Below are 18,186 nucleotides of genomic sequence, written 5' to 3' on the forward strand. Positions count from 1 at the left end.
ATAATTTCTTTCTTTCTTAAAAAAATAATCTTGATTGGGAATAATCTTGATGGAGGAAGCAAACTAGAGCAGACTTAGATTCATTAATAGTACAAAATTTAATTATACAAGTAGATAAAGTTCAGTCAATCCCATTTGTCAAGACTTTAAAGAATGAGATTTAGTGAAGCTGACAAAAAGAAGATAAATTAAAGTCCTGACATCAATACCATATCATATGTTTTCATTAAGATAGAATATTTTCTTATTTCGACAAAAAAAAAAAATTCTAATGAAAAAAAAAGAAGAAATATTTATTTAATTGATAGAATTTATTAGTCTATTGATTTTTCTCAAGGCTGATTTCAGTCCCTGGGACTGAAGAGTGGCACCCATGAACTTAAATCTGATTCCTTGATTCAAATCACAAGAACTCCTTTGATTATGATTAAAATAAGACCGGTTCCAACTGCAACATTACGTCGAAATCAAACAAACAAAGGAGAAGAGTTACCCTTAGATAACGTCTATCATTTTTGGTAAATCATGCAAGTTGTATTCTTCCTCCGCCAATTAAAAAAAAAATCATAAGACATTTTTGAAAATATGAGTTCGAAGAGAAATTTTAGCAATTGTTTTAATTTCTAATTAGCAATTACTCACTGAGTTAAATTTTATCATATATATTTATGCCGGTAGTCAACTGAAATGATTTTTTATAAGAGAATAATAATATTAATTTAGTCTAACAATTTTAAACAATTTCAGATACAATATTGATAAGTTTACATATTTAAGATTTAATGTTGAGATCTTTTGATTACATATTTTAAATTTCAATACGATCAAACTATACTTTCGTCTAATAAATAAAAATTTGTAGTCTGCAATATTCTGACAATTTCAAAATATCTTTTATACATAAATAGACACATACATTAACCTGATTAGAAAGAAATAATATAATTACAGTTACCTTGTACTAAATCATAATTAATCAAACAATGTCGTTTTATTTTTAATAAATAGCAATTACAGAAGAATTAAAAGCAATTACAGAACAAGGTCAATTCCCTCTTTCGAAATTCAAACCGAAATTGATTTATAAATTTTAATAAATAATTCTAAGCATTTATATCTCTTAATAAAAAACACTATCACATAAAACAATTAACAAATTTTGCAGTGCTTGAATTCAAACATATTGTCAGATTTTTAATTTCAATTCCCTTAATTTCTCTTTCAGTGTGTTCCTTAGAATAAAACGTTCCAGTTAAATCGGACAGGAGTGATTTTTTAAGAAGAATTTGAAAAAAAAAAAAAAACAGTAAGTTTATGAAATGATTAAAATAGATTAATTTTCCAATTTAAGTGGTTTCAACAGTTGTTGAATTGGTGTTGATATACTAGTTACACCATACAGGAAAGGGTAAAATGGTTAAGTTTCTATTTAGACTAAGATTAGATTTAGATTCTGAGCACAAAAAATATAGTTCATATACTAGTTTGAAAAAACATGAGTTTATAAATTTCAAAATTTTCTTTTAATTTTTGAGACAAATTGGGGGGGGGGGTTAATTTAGACTAAGATTAGATTTAGATTCTGAGCACAAAAAATATAGTTCATATACTAGTTTGAAAAAACATGAGTTTATAAATTTCAAAATTTTCTTTTAATTTTTTAAACAAATTGGGGGGGGGGGATTTTTTTGGTTGACAACTCACTTTGGACATGTGAATGGTTCAGGATGAACGTAAAGAGACGCAACAATGAGTTCTACTGTGAGATCATCAATGAATTTATGTTTCAATTGAGAGGAAATCCATCTTTTTGCAATTCGGCAAGCAGTACCATAGCTGTTGTGTTGTTGGTGAAGCCTGCAACACAAATAAATTAGATTTATATATATAAAAAAAATAGTGCATCATTATCATATAAGTTTGATCAGTATAAAAATAACAGGCATATCTTAGAGGAAAAAGCAAATATACCCATGAAGAACGCTATTCAATTTGGGAAGAATTTTAGTTGATATTTCTAACTTCAGTGATTCTTTGGTGTCTTTAATTTTTATGCTACCATCTGGTGACTGAATTTGTTTCAGCAAATTAATTTCTTTATGACAAGCCACTTCAAATCGAAAGATAAAACCATCCTAAAAGAAATTATATTTTTTGCAATGTTTTCACAATAAAAATGAATACATATTTACATAGGAAATTTATCTTACACATTCGAACATATACAAAAGACAATCACTGCACATATTATTAACTCTATAGAACAAAACGAGGAAAACGTGATTAAACCAAATATTATACATCATTTTTAACTTTTCCTTTCATAGCATAAAAACTTCATTCATTTTTTTTGAATTTAAAATTGATAATTCATTGTTATGAGAATAAAATGTAATTAAACAAAGTGCTTTGACACTTAAATTTCAGATATTCTAAAAAATGGAGTTAATTGACATATGCAGTGAACAGCACACACACACATAATTGAATAATTTAAAAAGTAAAATATAATTTTCTAACTATATATAAAAATCCAATGTTGGTGTCGCACCAGCCAACGAAATCTAAGGTATCACGTGACAGTATGAAAGAAGTAGCCAATCCAAGCGAGGATGCAGTTTTAAGCCAATCAGAAAAGAGAACGCATTCGCGTCAAAGCTTTTTGTTGATTTACTTTGAGTGGGTTTTTGCTGATTACATCTCATCTTATCTTATCATTCTTATGCCTATCCAGTGATTGATATATTTTAATGTTTACATTTTTGTTGTTTGCTATTATAAAGCTTACTGAGGCTTGCTTACCTTAAAATGGTTAAATTTTAAATCACATTTATTTATTCAACTCATTTCAATCATTTGGAATTTCAGTATAATGTCTGACAGGACAGATCGTGATCGAGAATATCGCTGACAGCGGAGATTGGATCCCACGTATCGTCAAAATGAACAAGAGCGTCGAAGAATAAATCGACAAAATAATCGAGAGCTTACTAATGCCCGCAAAGAGAAAATCGAAGTAGGGCAGCTAATCGTCTTCGAGAAATAGATGAAAATCAGTATTTGGGAGAATCGTACAGTCGTACTTATGCTCTGCCGCGCATTTATATCCTTATATAAATGTATTAAAATTTGTTTGCGAAGCATACTAAAAAGAATTGCGTAGCAATTCTCGGGGGTTGGTGAGCGGTAGCGAGCAGGGGGTGGAGCCCCCTTGTAAATGAATGTAAATTCAATCAAAAATAGATGCAAATACAGCAGAATAATAATACATCTTTGCACGTATGCTTAGACAATATAAGATAAATAAATAAGTAAATATTCAATTCTAAGTAGCTGCTTGAAAACTATCCATGGGTACAAGCTTATCAACGAAATAAACGCGATGATCGCTGCCCAATAAAGACCACATTTTCACAACAATGGTGTTGGTCATAAAATTACAGACCTTTACCTTCATGACCCAATTTGCCATCATGCTGCTTAGCGCAAACAGCAATGCCTTCTTTAGAAAGAAAATTTTTTGTTGTTAAAATATTTACAACAAATTTTTAATTAACATTTACACAGTTATTGATTAGTTTCTTGAAGACTTAACTTGTATGCTTTTTTTCTCTTTTCCTATATATATATAAAAAAAAAAATATTTTGGTTTACATATTGATGTGCAATGAAATGTGATATTTTTTGAATGTCCAATTAATGCAAGCTGATTGAACCTTATGGTTCAGTAATTTTTCAAATTTCATCTTATTAACAAGTAAAATTTTCACTTGCAGATCATATAAGAAGATTATACTATTATTAGTCTAATATAAATCATCTTACCTTAAATATATCTGTATGAGTAACAAATGGAATTGCCATTAAGGAACATTGGGATTTAGCCAGCTCAGCAATCTTTACTTGAAAGGCAGCTTTCACTCTCTTCAAAGCCTCTACATCATTTGGCCACTTCCCACTACCTTCAAAGTGAAGAACAGCTGCGGAAATAAACATCATTTTATAGACATTTGACTTTTAAACACAAGAAAATAATACTACAGTTTAGTAAAAGTAATTTTCAAAAACATATAAAAGATAAGTTTAACTATTTTAGCTGCATTAGCCACAGTTTGCCTGTCAATTGCGCAAATGTGGTTTTTCAAATCTCCATTCCAATAGTCATGTGTGACTGATACATTTGTTCCCAGTACACTGGATATTAGAAAACTGGGTAAAAGTAGAATAATAAACTTATTATATAGTCATAATGTGAATGTAAATAAAACATACAACTATAGTTAAATAAGTTATGGTAATTGTAAAAATACTAATGCAAAATTTAAATTTATAAATTAAGCATAGCATATACATACACATAATTATAATTAATTACACTTTTAACTACATCTTAGCAAAAATATAAGCAATATTTTAAACTCATATTTCTAATTACATGCATACTAAAGTTCCTTAGGTACTACTAACAATATAGAGGAATGTGGGGTAAGACCGTATAGCCAAGATTGACCATGTAGCTCAGCACTCTCCCCTACATACATAATAATATAAATAAAATATAAAATAAATATAAATGAAATCTGTATTATATGGCATGCATATTGTTGAATAACCAATTTTTTTCAAGTTACAGACTGGAGTTAAACATATTTTTTAATTATGTTATTAAGTTATGCAGGTTTCATAATAATTTAGAGCTATATTTTAGTTTTTAATGATGTTCATAAATAAGGTGGGAGAGTTATTTTTGTTTCAATTATACTTAATTTATTTAGATTTAATAACAATTTCGAGCTATATTTTAGTTTTATTAATGCTTCATAATTAAAAGAGAAGAAAGATGCATTTTATAATAACTATTGGACAGCAATTGTTTTTTTTTTATGACTTTAGGTTGTACAAAGGGGATAAAAAAACTGTTGCATCTCAAAACACTAAAATTTATAATTGTGTGCAAGGAAAAAAAAATTAAGGAGTTCTGAATTTCCAAATGTTATTGCAAAGTAGCAATGAAATGAATATAAATTAAATTGCACAGTTTTATGACTTCATCTTACAAGATATACCAACGAGACTAAATTATATAATTATCCAATGAACTGATTAAGCGAGCTAGCAAAGCAATAAAAAGAGAACAGCAAAACCAATTTAGAGATTGGAGAGTCCAGCGAGTAGGGTAAGGACCTAAAATGTAATATAAATTACTACATAAAAAATTAATATTAAACAATTTGAAATAATACCTTTTAAAGCAGGAATGTAAAGTGGCACTTTAGAGAAATCTTTTTTCAGTTTCATAACTTGCCCATCGACATAACATACGGAACTATCTACTTTATGGATTATGGAAAGAGGAGGAAATACCTGTAAAAAATGAAACATCAATGTAGGTTTTGCAAAAAAAATTAATATATTTCATAAATATTTAAATATGATAGTGAGAACATATCTATCAATCTTTAAATACTTATGACCTTTAATTATTATTTCTTTTAAATGAATATATAATATTAATATGAAGGTAATATAAAAATAAAAGATACTATAATTAAAATTAACTAAATGCTGAAATGTGGTTGACGCTCAAATACAAGGGTAAGAAAATTTAGCAATTCACAAATTTTTTTCTGTAAACTAGCATTCTAACTTTCATAAAAAAAATAAAGAGAAAGTATATTATATAATAAATATAATCAAATATGTATTCATTTATCCAAAGCAAGCAATCTGATTGATTTTTGTATAGCTAAATTATAAGGATTTTAGTCGTGACATTGTTTTAAAATCAATTTTCCTAAATAGCTCTAAAAAAAAAGTTTTTTTTTTTTTTTTGCTATTATTAAAAGAAAACTTAACATATTTAGAAATTTAGAAGTTAAGTTAAATACTAAAATGCTCATTTAACAGTTTTTTGACAACTAGGAAATTTTTGTTAAAAATTTATAATGGAATAGGGCGAAAATGATGAATATAAAAGTTATACACAAAGAAAAAAATCTTTTCTTGAGATTCTGAATTACAGCAGCATACTATTAGGGGATAAAATAAACCATTTGTGTGCATATAAAAAATAAATAAAATGAAGAAAAAAAACCTGAATCAATTTTGATTTAGGGAAGTGTTCTATTAAAAGAGGTTCAAAAAATCATGGTTTTACAGTAATAATATATTAATTTGAACTTTATTTTGCATGAAATTAATTCATAAAAGTTTGAAATTATATTAATCATAATTAAATATACATTTTAAAAGCAACTTTTTTATTTTGTTGAAATTTTCAGACAATGATTAAAAAAGGTAAATGATTTTTTTAAAATTTATTTTTGCAAATAATAATAATTAAGTGGAAAGAAAAAAATTCTTTAAGATTTGTAATGTCAAAACTAAAGGTCACCAGGTATTTACATAAAAAAAAAAAAAAAAAAAAAAAAAAAAAAAAAAAAAGGCATTAACTTAAAAAGTGCTACGCTTTTTTTGTGCCATAAATGATTCTCATCCTCATATTTTGCTTTCTACTATTTTCACACTAATTACTAGGGCATTAATACTCATTGCTGATTCTTGACACACAAATTTCTATGATTTAATGTTTGTTTTTTTAAATTCTGACCATTGAAATTCAAAAATTTGATGATAATAATCAAGATAAAGAAAAGCCTTATTTCATATAAATATAAATGATCCTTGTGCCAAAACTCACCCCTAAGTATTAATCTTCTAATAGTTAGTGTGAAAGTAGAAAACAAAATAATTCTTAATGTCATGGCTTACTTTTGGCACAGAAATACATAATAAATGGTTTGCCCTCAACTTTGATCCCAATTTTTTTAAAGAAAAATTTAGAAAGTGTGTCAAATAAAATGAGTAAGCAATACTGAAATAAATAACCTTAATTAATAATACTAAGTCATGAGTGTATATACCACTTACTTTCAAAAGCAAAAATTACTACTTTGGGATGACTCTACTTTAAAAAGCGGCGATAAGCTGAGATATGTACTTTCTAAAATTCAATTATAAGGAAAGTAAGTTAAGCACAAAAAATTAAATAATTCCCCCTCAAGACTAACTATTTTCAAAATTTGAAGTAGGCCTGGTACATGCACCTTTGGTTAGAAAAATGTAGGGTAAAACAAACAGAAAATAAAAAGTTTAAAACCTACATCAGTAAATCTAAAAGCAGGTGATACTCCTTGTATTGATGCAATAAGTAAAGGAAGTTTTAAGCTCCGAAGTTCTTTAGATAAGCTGTTGAATGATTGCATCAATTTTGTGAGAGATTCTTCACCAGTGCCGTATGCAGAAAATTCTTTGGCAAAAATAATGTCAGGCAATTTCAAGACACATTCAGTTTCAACACCATTTATTGTCACTTCTGTCTTCGGTATTTTAAAATGCCTGAAAGAAGAACAGAATTGTTGAGATATTGTAATTTAGAAGAACATACATGAAATTTTTTTTAAAAAAAATAAGAAGTTACATACAGATGCACTCCCTGTCATGATTTTAATTTTTACTAGTACATTTCCTATTAAAAATAAAATTTACTACATTAAATTCAGTAGCAACTACATTTAGACATAGCAGTTTTTAATTTAAAAATGTCTCCTATATCTTATTTGCCCTTTCTTACAATTGAAGGTATTAATCATTTGATGCTAAATAGGAAATAAGTGTTTAATTACATGTAGTATTAGATCTGTTGAAAAACATATCAACTTAAACTTTTCTTCAATTTCCAGCCCACAAAAGCCTTATCTCTGAAATTTTCATAATTTTCCTTTCATTCGTATTAATTGTTTGACAGATGATATTGAATTATAAACCTTATACAAAAGGTATTCTAAAGGCTATTTTCCTTGGCAATAATCTGGTAACTAGACAATACATTTGTTTTATTTCATTACTATTACTATGGTTTGAAATGCCAGTCAGACGAAGTATAGTGATTTCTCTCCTCAATTTACATAATGAAAATCATCTATACAAATAATGCTTCACAGTAAATAATAGATAATATGCAGGAAATTACAGTGCAGCTTAGGAAAATAATACATACCTTTCAACAATATCTTTCAGTATTGTACAAAAAACTTCTCTTTTATCTGCAACGGTTACTGCAGGCCAGAAAACAGCTTCCCTTACAGACCCATCTTGAAATCTTCTTAATTCTGATTGCTCTCCCCAAAATTCTTGAAAACTTTTTGCCTTCAAAAATAAATAAAATAAGAAATCAGATTTATAAAATATTAAAAAAACAACAACTTAGAATCCAAAAAGAAAAGATGGATGCAGTAGTTACTTTAGGGTCATTTGCTAATGGACCTTTTTCCAAATTACTTAAAGGCACTTCTGAGTTCAAAAGAAAACCAATAGTAACCAGGTTTTTATTAACATCAGGAGGAAAAGTAGTTACAGGCCACTGTAAAACAAAATTGAAAATTATTATTATTTTAGAAAACAATACATACCTAGAATATCACTTGATTTTTTTTTTTATCATACAGCAATAACTACCACTTTAAAATATTAATATTCTAGCTGATATCTGTGAACAGATAATATAGGTAAAGAGTTAGATGATAATAACACTAATCTCTCTTTAAATGCTATATTTCTTCTTATTCGTCAGGTGAAAGAGGAACAAAACAAACGAAGAAAAATATATTATAGAGCTGCACTCTCCGAAACAGATAAAGAAATAAAAATATTCCTATCAAACAAAATGCATACAACATATTAAAATTATAAGCAAGAAAAAAATAATTTTAAGGGAATAACTTTCAATAGACAAGGAAAATAACTGAAAATTATTTTGATTATTAAAACAAAGTTAAGTTGAGTGACAACTATTTTAAAATGATCTGTAGGAATCTTTAGGTCTATTGCTTTATTATTCTGTATATCTTTTTAATGTTGGCTTATGCATGCATCAAACAGATCAATTACACTCATAAAAGAAAGAAGATACAACAAAGAGAAACCTATCAAAAGTAGAATTTTACATAATTTTCAGTTTATTCCCAAATCAAAATTTCTTATTTGGCATAATCAATATTTTCCCTTTAGTTCCATCTTATTTCTCAGATGAGTAAGAATGCAGATATTTTTCTTTCCATTTTTGTGTTTATGAAATGGGTGGTGATTCAATTAGCATGCACTTAATTCTAAAAAACTCTTTTAACTCCTTAATTTCATATAGGCACATTTAACATAATCATTTAAAATTGCTTTTAATTTGATATTTATTCTAGCTTAAATTATTTTTTCTTCCATTTACTATTTTTAGAAGTTTTCCTTTTCAAAAAAAAAAAAAAGAGAAAAAGAATGCTTTTATTAATTGAAATTCCGTGATTTTGATTTAACATTAAACAAAGAAAAAAAAAACTGTAGATATATTCTGAAGATTATAAATTTGCTACAGTACAAAGCATCTAATTTGAATTCAGTAATTCACCTAATATATTACTTCATTTAACTCTCGTTGGATGAAGTTTTTCCATTAATGTGAATAGCCAAGTAAGGTTTATAGAGAACTATACTTCATTTTATTAAAATATTACAGACACTGATGTTTTTTATGATAAATGATAAAATCAAATAACCAATGTTGATTAAAAAAAAACAAGGTCAATTATAAAAAGATTTTTTAAAAGAAAGCATGAACAGAATATTGAATTGAGGTTTATTATGGAACCTATTTTAGTCCATGACAATTTTTTTTAAATCATCATTATAAAGAAAAAATAAAATAAGAAAAACAATAAAAATTTTAAAAAAAATTTACAAATTTTTTTCAACAGCTTTTGATTTATTTATAAAACAAAATTCAAAGATTCATTGATTATTTTGGAAGAATTAAAAATTTTGAAAAAATAAAAATAAAATAATTCTTTTCTAATTTAATTCTAAAGAATAATTTAATTTATTAGAAAGAAAAATAAACTTAAGTAAGACTTTGCAGTGAAATAACTAAATAAGTTTGTTATAAAATATAAAAAGATTAATGATACTAAAAGTACTCACAGATATAAAAGGACTTTTAGAAACATCCATCAACAATATCCTATCCCTAAGGCCTTCCTTAATTTTTTTGCACATATCTGGTAGAGAGTCTAGTTTAAAATTCTTCAAACTGAAAATATGCAACAAAGTTTTTTATTTTCTGTATGTTTTCATCAGGACTTTTTTCGAAAAAGCTATGCATACTTTAAAATTGCCGAATGAGTGTTTTAGTCAAAATTAATGTAGTTAGTCTGTTTGGATACAGAATACTATTATTTTTTACTCTCTTTTTTATTTAATAATCTAAATTTTAATTTATCACTTTTCTCTAACTATCATGTGCCCTCCTTTTACGATTAGCTTTGATGATAAATCATTACTTTACAAATATTGCATGTATTCTGATTACATAAATATCACTTGAAAATGAGGGCATCGAGATTTAAAAACAAAATAAGTAAAATCAAATTTTATCATTGTTAACTATTAACCTGTAATATTAATATAAAAGTAAAAGCAGTATCTTATTTGATATGCCAAAAAACATAGAGAAGAGGCTAGAAGGGAAAAATTTTATTTTTGCTAATTTACTAATAAATATTTTGAATATATCTAGTATTTATATTAAAATTTGAACACATATCTCTATTTTGAACAACACATAAGGTAATATGGATGTTTTAAAAAGATAATTCAACATTTTTAATTTCTTGTTATTATTATAAAAAAAAGGTGTTTTTAAACACACTAGCTTCATGCTATGGGTTTTCTAAGTCTGGACATAATTAAAAAACTATTTAATCTACTGTTATTTACAATTAAAATGGAAATAATTTTTGTCTCTATAATAATTAATGTTAAAGCCTAATAAATACAGAAATGCCAACTTATCCTATCCGAACGAAAGATTTTTGACGAATATTTAAAATGGTAGCAAATATTTTGCTTTACTATTCCATTTCTGATATAATTGATTTGATTTACGATTATTCGGTCACCTCAATATATAAACAATTTAAACTAATATATATGACCTGATAATAATGCAGTGAAATTTTTAAGTGACAAAATCAAGTAAACTTGACCTTACTGAAATTTTCTTTACAGCACTATTAAAGAAATCTACAAAATCAGCATTGGTGACTATATTAATATTGTATCATGGTTCCAACAGTTATTAGAAAAATTTAATAATGCTAAAAGTATTTTCCTGCAAACAATTATATAAATTTACTGTAAAAGGCTCTTAGGAGCCCTGTTACTATTGATTGTCCACAGTAGCCCATTGGAGTTATTTGATTAAATAAATAACTGGTTAATTTAAAAGTTTGAAACAAAAACGGTTATTAAAATATGTAAAATTATATTCATTCATATCATATTAACTCTTATTATTAAAAACGGTGGGGGAAAAAATCCTAAAATTATAATTAAGCAAATTAAGAATGTATTTTATCACAATAAAAACATTGTTTTATAATTTGCCAATTAACAACATGTAACTACATGTAAGATTGTTACAGTTTTGCAAATATATATATATATAAATAGAAATTTCATGCTTTAAATAGAACAGAAATATTCCAGTTGTCTAGAATAGTTCATTTTTTTATAGCATAGAAAATAATTATGAATTAATAAGAAATTAAATAATAAAATAAACAATTATTTGCTTGTTGTCTAAAAAATCCTGAAGTTTCAGTTTGAATTTTTGTTAGTATATTGGGTGATTTCATATATTAATTATAATACATATAAAACTGAAGTCTTGTATATATATATACTTATATATATATTCTTTTAACAAATAAAATGGTACCAATGCCCATAACTTTTTTTTTAATAATTTTAGCTGAACATTTTTACAAGGCAATTTAGTATGTCTGTAATAATGAAGAAATACTTTAGCTAAGCTTGGTTAACTTTTTCTCATAAAATTTCGTTATCTACTGTTAAAAACAGTAAACTATATGAACTGTATTGTATTAATCACTAGTAAAGTATTGATCATTAAATTTTTTAAAATTAAAAATTATTATATTTAAAATAACTTACTGTAAGAGATATTCGAACTTCTCAACAAATGTAATTTTCTTTAAGAATAAATAAGTAAAAGTGTCTAAAGAAGTACTATTCAACATTGCTAATGCCAGTTTTGCTTCATGTTTCAGCTAGAGGAAAAAAAATTGAATATTTTTAAATCAAACTTCAAAAGAAATTGATAAATACTTTTAAAAAAAAGTCATATAAAATAAAAATAACTAATGCAATCAATACTAAGCAATAATTAAAATTATATGAGAAGTCCAGGATTATGAATAAATGGACAAAAATTTTGCAAGACATTAAGGAACAATTACATAATTACCTTGAAAATAATAATAACTTATTAAAAGAAATTATTGCAATGTGAATGAGTTGATTAGTTTTAATTATTAAATAATTTTTACCATTATATATAAATTGAAATTGCAAGCAATGAAGAAATAACATTGCTCGCACTGAAATTATCATTAATTATAAGTCTATAAAATAAATTTAAAATAAAGTATGAAAACTACACAATTGAAGCATAATTTAAATCTCTATGTTAATTTATAATACGTATAATATTAGTTTAATATACCATTTGCAGAGTTTCTTCACTAACGGAATAAAGGACATCATAACCTGTAACATCTTTAAACATGTTGCGTGGTATTGAATTTGAACCTAAATGTAGATAAGAATATGTTATTTACACAAGCAGAAATAATGACGATATGAATTCTTTATTAAAACGTATTAATGAATATGAGGTTTCCAATGGATATTATATAGGGGCATTTTTTAGGAGTTCAGGGTATATTGTAAAAATAGGAGGTGTAGGCACGTATGAAATACATAAATAAATAAATAAAAGAGATTAAACTTACTTAAATCAAGGATGGCATACTTGAATATTTCATAGCTGCTCATATACGAAGATATTCGTTTATTTTGTAGCATAGAAACAATAAATGATGACAAAATAAAGCCATTCAGTCTACCATAACCCTGCAAAACAAAATAAGAGTAATACAAAATAAGAATAATATTAATTACAGCATCAAACAATAGATAAAAATGTAGTAAAAAGAATTCCTTTGAAGCTTCTTCTGTTTTATTTGGTGTACTTAATAAGTTGTGAAATCTATAAAATGATACTTAAATTAAAGGGAAATGCAACCATTCATGAATGAAATTCAAAATTTATTAAAAAAATTAATTTTTTTATAGTCGTATGTTATTAATCCTATATTAGATTTGGTTTACATGCTAATCTTTTTCTTTTCATTAAAAATACGGTTCGTAAATAACTAGATAATAGTATTTAGACAATAAGATAATTGAATAAAAGAACAATCCTACAACTTTAGAAAACTGAAATAGGTACAATTTGATCTAAGACTTATAGACTATTTAACAGGGGTGATTGTGACACAAGTGAAAAACGCTGAAAATTTTGTGTGCAAAAAGTTTAAATTATAAAAAATACCTATTTCGTATTTAACATAATTTTTTGAAATTAGATTCATAATTAAATTACCTACCAATGAAGATATATCATACCTTTATAATAGCTAATATAAGAAAAGCCTTAGTTCTCCCAAGAATTGCAATATTGGATTTTAAAATCACGTAAATAAATATGAACTGGGATATTGGTTTTCAAAAACGTGAATACGAAATGCAATGCATGATTTTAGATAGCTTGAATATCTGCAGATATTAAATCATGCATAAATAAGAATAACCATGTGTAATTTTTTTATTAGGTGAATAGAGAAATCAATGTTTGGTATTAAAATCACGTGAATAAGAATCGTGATAGTAGCGGATTCCAGAGCAGTTCCAAATATTCCAAACAGCGAAAATCCACCAGAATCACACGTATGTAAATGTCTTGTTAATGGGATTCAGTAAAAGTTTCAAAATTTAAATTTCAATTAGCGAAATTCCGCGATATTCTTAGAAAATCACAGGCCCAGCTCCTAATTTTTAGACACGGAAGGGTGATACGATAAACCTAAGTCCGGAATATTAAAAATAATATTAAGACAGTTTATTGAAGTATATTTTAGGATACTCAGGTGTTTTCATACTCCTTTCCCCCAACAAATATAGTTGAACTAAAAATATATCAAATATACAAAATAGTTGATCATTGTAAAAAAAACTTTTACTTTTCAAAAACAACTGAAAACAGTAAAAGTATACTTAAAAATTCGATATCTGGTACAATTCTAACTCGGATCAAATTAAAAATATGTTTTGTTTACAATTATTAGTTTTATGGGAAAGTTCTCTCAATATTTAATAATTACTTCCTATTTTGTGAAACTCTCTCTTTCCACTATATATATATATATATATATATATATATATATATATATATATATATATATATATATATATATATATATATATATATATATATATATATATATATATATAAATATAAAGTGTGGTGCAAAATTTTAAAATAAGTAATATCTAAATTAAATGAGATATTATTATGTTTGAATTTCACTTTTAAAACTATTTTAAGACTGTCTAATGTTTAAAATACCTATTATGACAATTCATAAAAATAAAAAATCTAGATTCATACTTACACACATGAGTTCTCTAGTGAAAGCCCATGTCTTTAACAAAATTACTGCATCTTTTAAACTTTGTGCTGACAAATTACTTTTTACATAATCATTTAATTTAACAAGAAGTATATCAGCTAATACTGTGGAGTTGTAAAATGGTGTTGGCTCATCAATTGCTATAAAATATAATAATATAATTGCTATAAATATACTAATTATTAATATAAGGAACAATACATACAGTTTATGAAAATGTAAAGTTAAAAAAAGACATACTTCTTAAAATTTGATGCTTTCTGAACACATATTTTGATAATAGATTGCAGTGTTAGCATTAGTTATTACTTAATTTTAGCTTAGCTTAATTTAAAAAGAAATTAAGTTTAACATAAATCCAAAATTCAATTTTTGAAATACTCCACATTTAGTAAATACACTGGATATTAAATGGGATATTATCTGCATTTATGAAATCCATGCTTAGAGTTAAAAAATGACTGTAATATAAGTGAACTTAGAATTTTTGCTATGTGATGGAGGCGGCACCAATAAAAATGCATGAAGAGCGGTTGGCGAGGAAAAAAATGTGCCAAATATCGAGTACATATGCACAACAAATCAGTTAATCAAATCATATTATGAGCAAAATAAGTAAATAAAAAAAGGAGAGTTAAAAAATGATATGCTACATAAAAATTTTCATTAAAAAAAATATATTTATATATATTAATCAAATGACATGCTAATCTTCTAAAAACAGTCTACTTTTTTTCTAACATAACAGAAAATATGAACTCTTGAAATAATCATAAATTTTTTTTTTTGAAAACATGTGCATGAAAAAACATCAATATTTTATTTGCGTATTTAAAAAAAAAAAAAAAAAAAAAAAAAACCCTTTTTTAAATATTAACTCCACAAATAAATTTCGTAAATTTGTTTTGATATAGTATTACATTTTAATTGTTTATGAAAATACAAGTATATTTCATAATAATTACACTTCTATAGCATTTAAAATTTAATATGAATGAATGATGAGATAAAGAACCTGAAGTAAGATAAGAGTCTAATGATTCCACAAATACCAAATAATAAGTATTTTTTGCTCTTCATTTGTTTTAAAAATGAGTATCAATGGACAAATAAAATTTTGATAAATAACAAGAGCAAAATATACTTGGTAGAAAACATGCAGCCAAGTTATGCATAAAAATAAAATGATAATATATGCATGAAAATAATAAATACTTACCGCCAGTATTACCATATAACCAAGATGATCGAACATTATTTTTATCAGGAAGAAACCTACTCTCCTTGAAAGCTTCTTCACACGGAAATGCAGTTAAACGAAAAGAAAACGAAGCCATTCCTAATAATAACAACAGTTATGTTAATATTAACTATTCCTACAGCAAACGTTATTTTTGTTCAAACGTAAAACAATACAAAATAATACGAAAGTTTTCTTTTAAATAATTAATAAGTGGAATCAGTTAAATGGTTTTATGGGAGAAAAATAATAAAGTGACACATCTTTAGATAGTAATTTAGTTACAAATTTCCGAATTGCATGATATAGTTTTGAGACTTCTATGTGATTTCAAAGATCAGATAAAAAGAAGATAATTAGTGATCGAGTAACAGTTCTTCACTAGAAACAAAATTATAAGGAGAGGATAATAGGGCAATCTATGAATAACTTACAAGAGGAAAAAAAGGGGCCGACTCAAAAGAATGGAAAGGGTCTGCTTATAAGGACTTCTTCCTAAGCTATCACTATGAAATTTTAAACAAATAGCTTTGCACTGCTAAAATATAGTGCTTATTTTTCAGTTTAACTTTTCTTCTTAAATTAGAAGAATTTATTTCAAAAGAAATGTTTAAAAGTGCAGTTATATATGTATATATACCCAGTCAAACCCTGCCATAGTAAACTCCCAGATATAGTGAACAAAATGTTCGCTCGTGTGCCTTTCTACAAACGTATAATGTTATTTTTTGTGGATATAATGAACCAAAAAAAGAGAGGAAGTTGGATATTATGAACTTTTTTCCGTCTTCGACAGATTTTCTTCATTTTTTTTTTGTAATAATTTTAAAATTTCTAGTTTGAAATAATTTTAAACATTTTAATATTTTTAAAACCCTTTTAAAATACATTTTTAAACCCCGATTTTTATAACCCTCTATAGCATGAAATGTAGCAATAAAAATTTTTCGTTCCTTCATTATTGAATTGGTTCAGCATTCAAAGAATCCACAATCTTCCAGTATCTGAACAAATGCTTCAAGTCAAAGCCAATGAAGAGATTAGGTGTGACTACTTTTATGTGCTCAAATCACTGGTTAGACAGGTTTAAAAAGCGGAATAACATAAATTTAGGATAAATTATAGGACAGTGGGGAACTGCCTCCATATATGATGTTGAGGATTGCTCATCAGCTAAAGATTACATTTCTTTGTATGCAAGATGAGGAGTAATAGGAAATAAAAGTTAACACATTTTGTTACTACATATTATTTTTCAGTCATTTTTATATTTCATTTTATTGGTCATTTATTTAAATAATGTGTAATAAAAAAGGGGGGGAGAGTTTGGAACCATTAGTTAAAATTACTAGCGGAATGAACAAAAATTTTGGTCCTTTGAAGGTTCACTATAGCGGGGTTTGACTGTATAAATATACATAAATATATATCTATACTCAAATATAAACAGACTATATAAAAATTATTAGTTTTGAAAGGTAACCCAATGAAATATAGTGAGTTTAATTATTTATAAAAACTACAGACTAATTCCACTACATTACAATCAAAAATATCTATCTTTACTACTCATCAGAATAATGTTAATTTTTTTTTAAAGGGTCAATAATTTTAAAGTGAAATTTAAAATCCACTTCTTAAAACAAAAGCAGAACAGATAATGACATATTTCTTTAAAAATTTTAAATAAATAAAATGATTATAAATATATTAAATATATCACATTATTTTGAAAACACAATAAAATTAAAAAAATTAAATAAATTGAAGAATATTATTACCATTAGGGGTTATTAATAAATCCGGTTTAATATGGCAATCATTTGGATAAATAAATCTCAAATCATTAACCAGATCCGAATCCAATAACGAGTGTGCAATATACGTCAAATAGAAGGCACGTTTCCTGTGATATCTGTAATTTAAATTGTCCATTCCCTGCCAGCAAGGCTAAAATCAAATAAATATTTATATTAAACAACTAAACATAATTTAGAAGTAATATTGTAATATCAAATTGTAAACAATATTGAAACATTACATTTTGTGCCCTACATTTATTAAAAGTATTCAAGTTTCCACTTTCTTTCAAAAAAGCTGTTATTTATCAATGAAATCTAAATCCAATTTTTAAAAAAAATAAAAATTTCAGATAAATAAAATGTTGTTACAAATAAATTTTGCTTAGAATTATGAAATATCTTCAAAATGTACTTGTTATTTAAAAAACTAGTTGTTATAGAAAAAAATATTTTATTTTCAGAGTTAACACTAAAAAAAAAAAAA

General features: G+C 25.7%; 1 protein-coding gene across 3 annotated transcripts in view; it reads right to left on the minus strand.

Annotated features, from left to right (window-relative positions):
* Positions 1–18,186, minus strand: part of Mat89Ba (nucleolar protein 6 Mat89Ba) — a 31,888-nt gene that overhangs the window by 6,050 nt on the left and 7,652 nt on the right. For all 3 annotated transcript variants that reach the window (XM_087157424.1, XM_087157425.1, XM_087157426.1), the window contains exons 5-18: positions 17,682–17,850; positions 15,880–15,999; positions 14,643–14,800; positions 12,921–13,041; positions 12,632–12,717; positions 12,061–12,176; positions 10,027–10,135; positions 8,303–8,422; positions 8,060–8,208; positions 7,164–7,398; positions 5,244–5,364; positions 3,826–3,980; positions 1,972–2,135; positions 1,705–1,857 (exon numbers count right to left, since the gene is read on the minus strand). In XM_087157424.1, the coding sequence (XP_087013550.1) occupies positions 1,705–1,857; positions 1,972–2,135; positions 3,826–3,980; positions 5,244–5,364; positions 7,164–7,398; positions 8,060–8,208; positions 8,303–8,422; positions 10,027–10,135; positions 12,061–12,176; positions 12,632–12,717; positions 12,921–13,041; positions 14,643–14,800; positions 15,880–15,999; positions 17,682–17,850 (1,976 nt within the window). The remainder of the gene's footprint in view (positions 1–1,704; positions 1,858–1,971; positions 2,136–3,825; positions 3,981–5,243; positions 5,365–7,163; positions 7,399–8,059; positions 8,209–8,302; positions 8,423–10,026; positions 10,136–12,060; positions 12,177–12,631; positions 12,718–12,920; positions 13,042–14,642; positions 14,801–15,879; positions 16,000–17,681; positions 17,851–18,186) is intronic.

Source organism: Parasteatoda tepidariorum, chromosome 2 (genome assembly GCF_982258835.1).
Source record: "Parasteatoda tepidariorum strain Cologne lab strain chromosome 2, Ptep-v5.0, whole genome shotgun sequence".
Taxonomy (NCBI): Eukaryota; Metazoa; Arthropoda; class Arachnida; order Araneae; family Theridiidae; genus Parasteatoda; species Parasteatoda tepidariorum.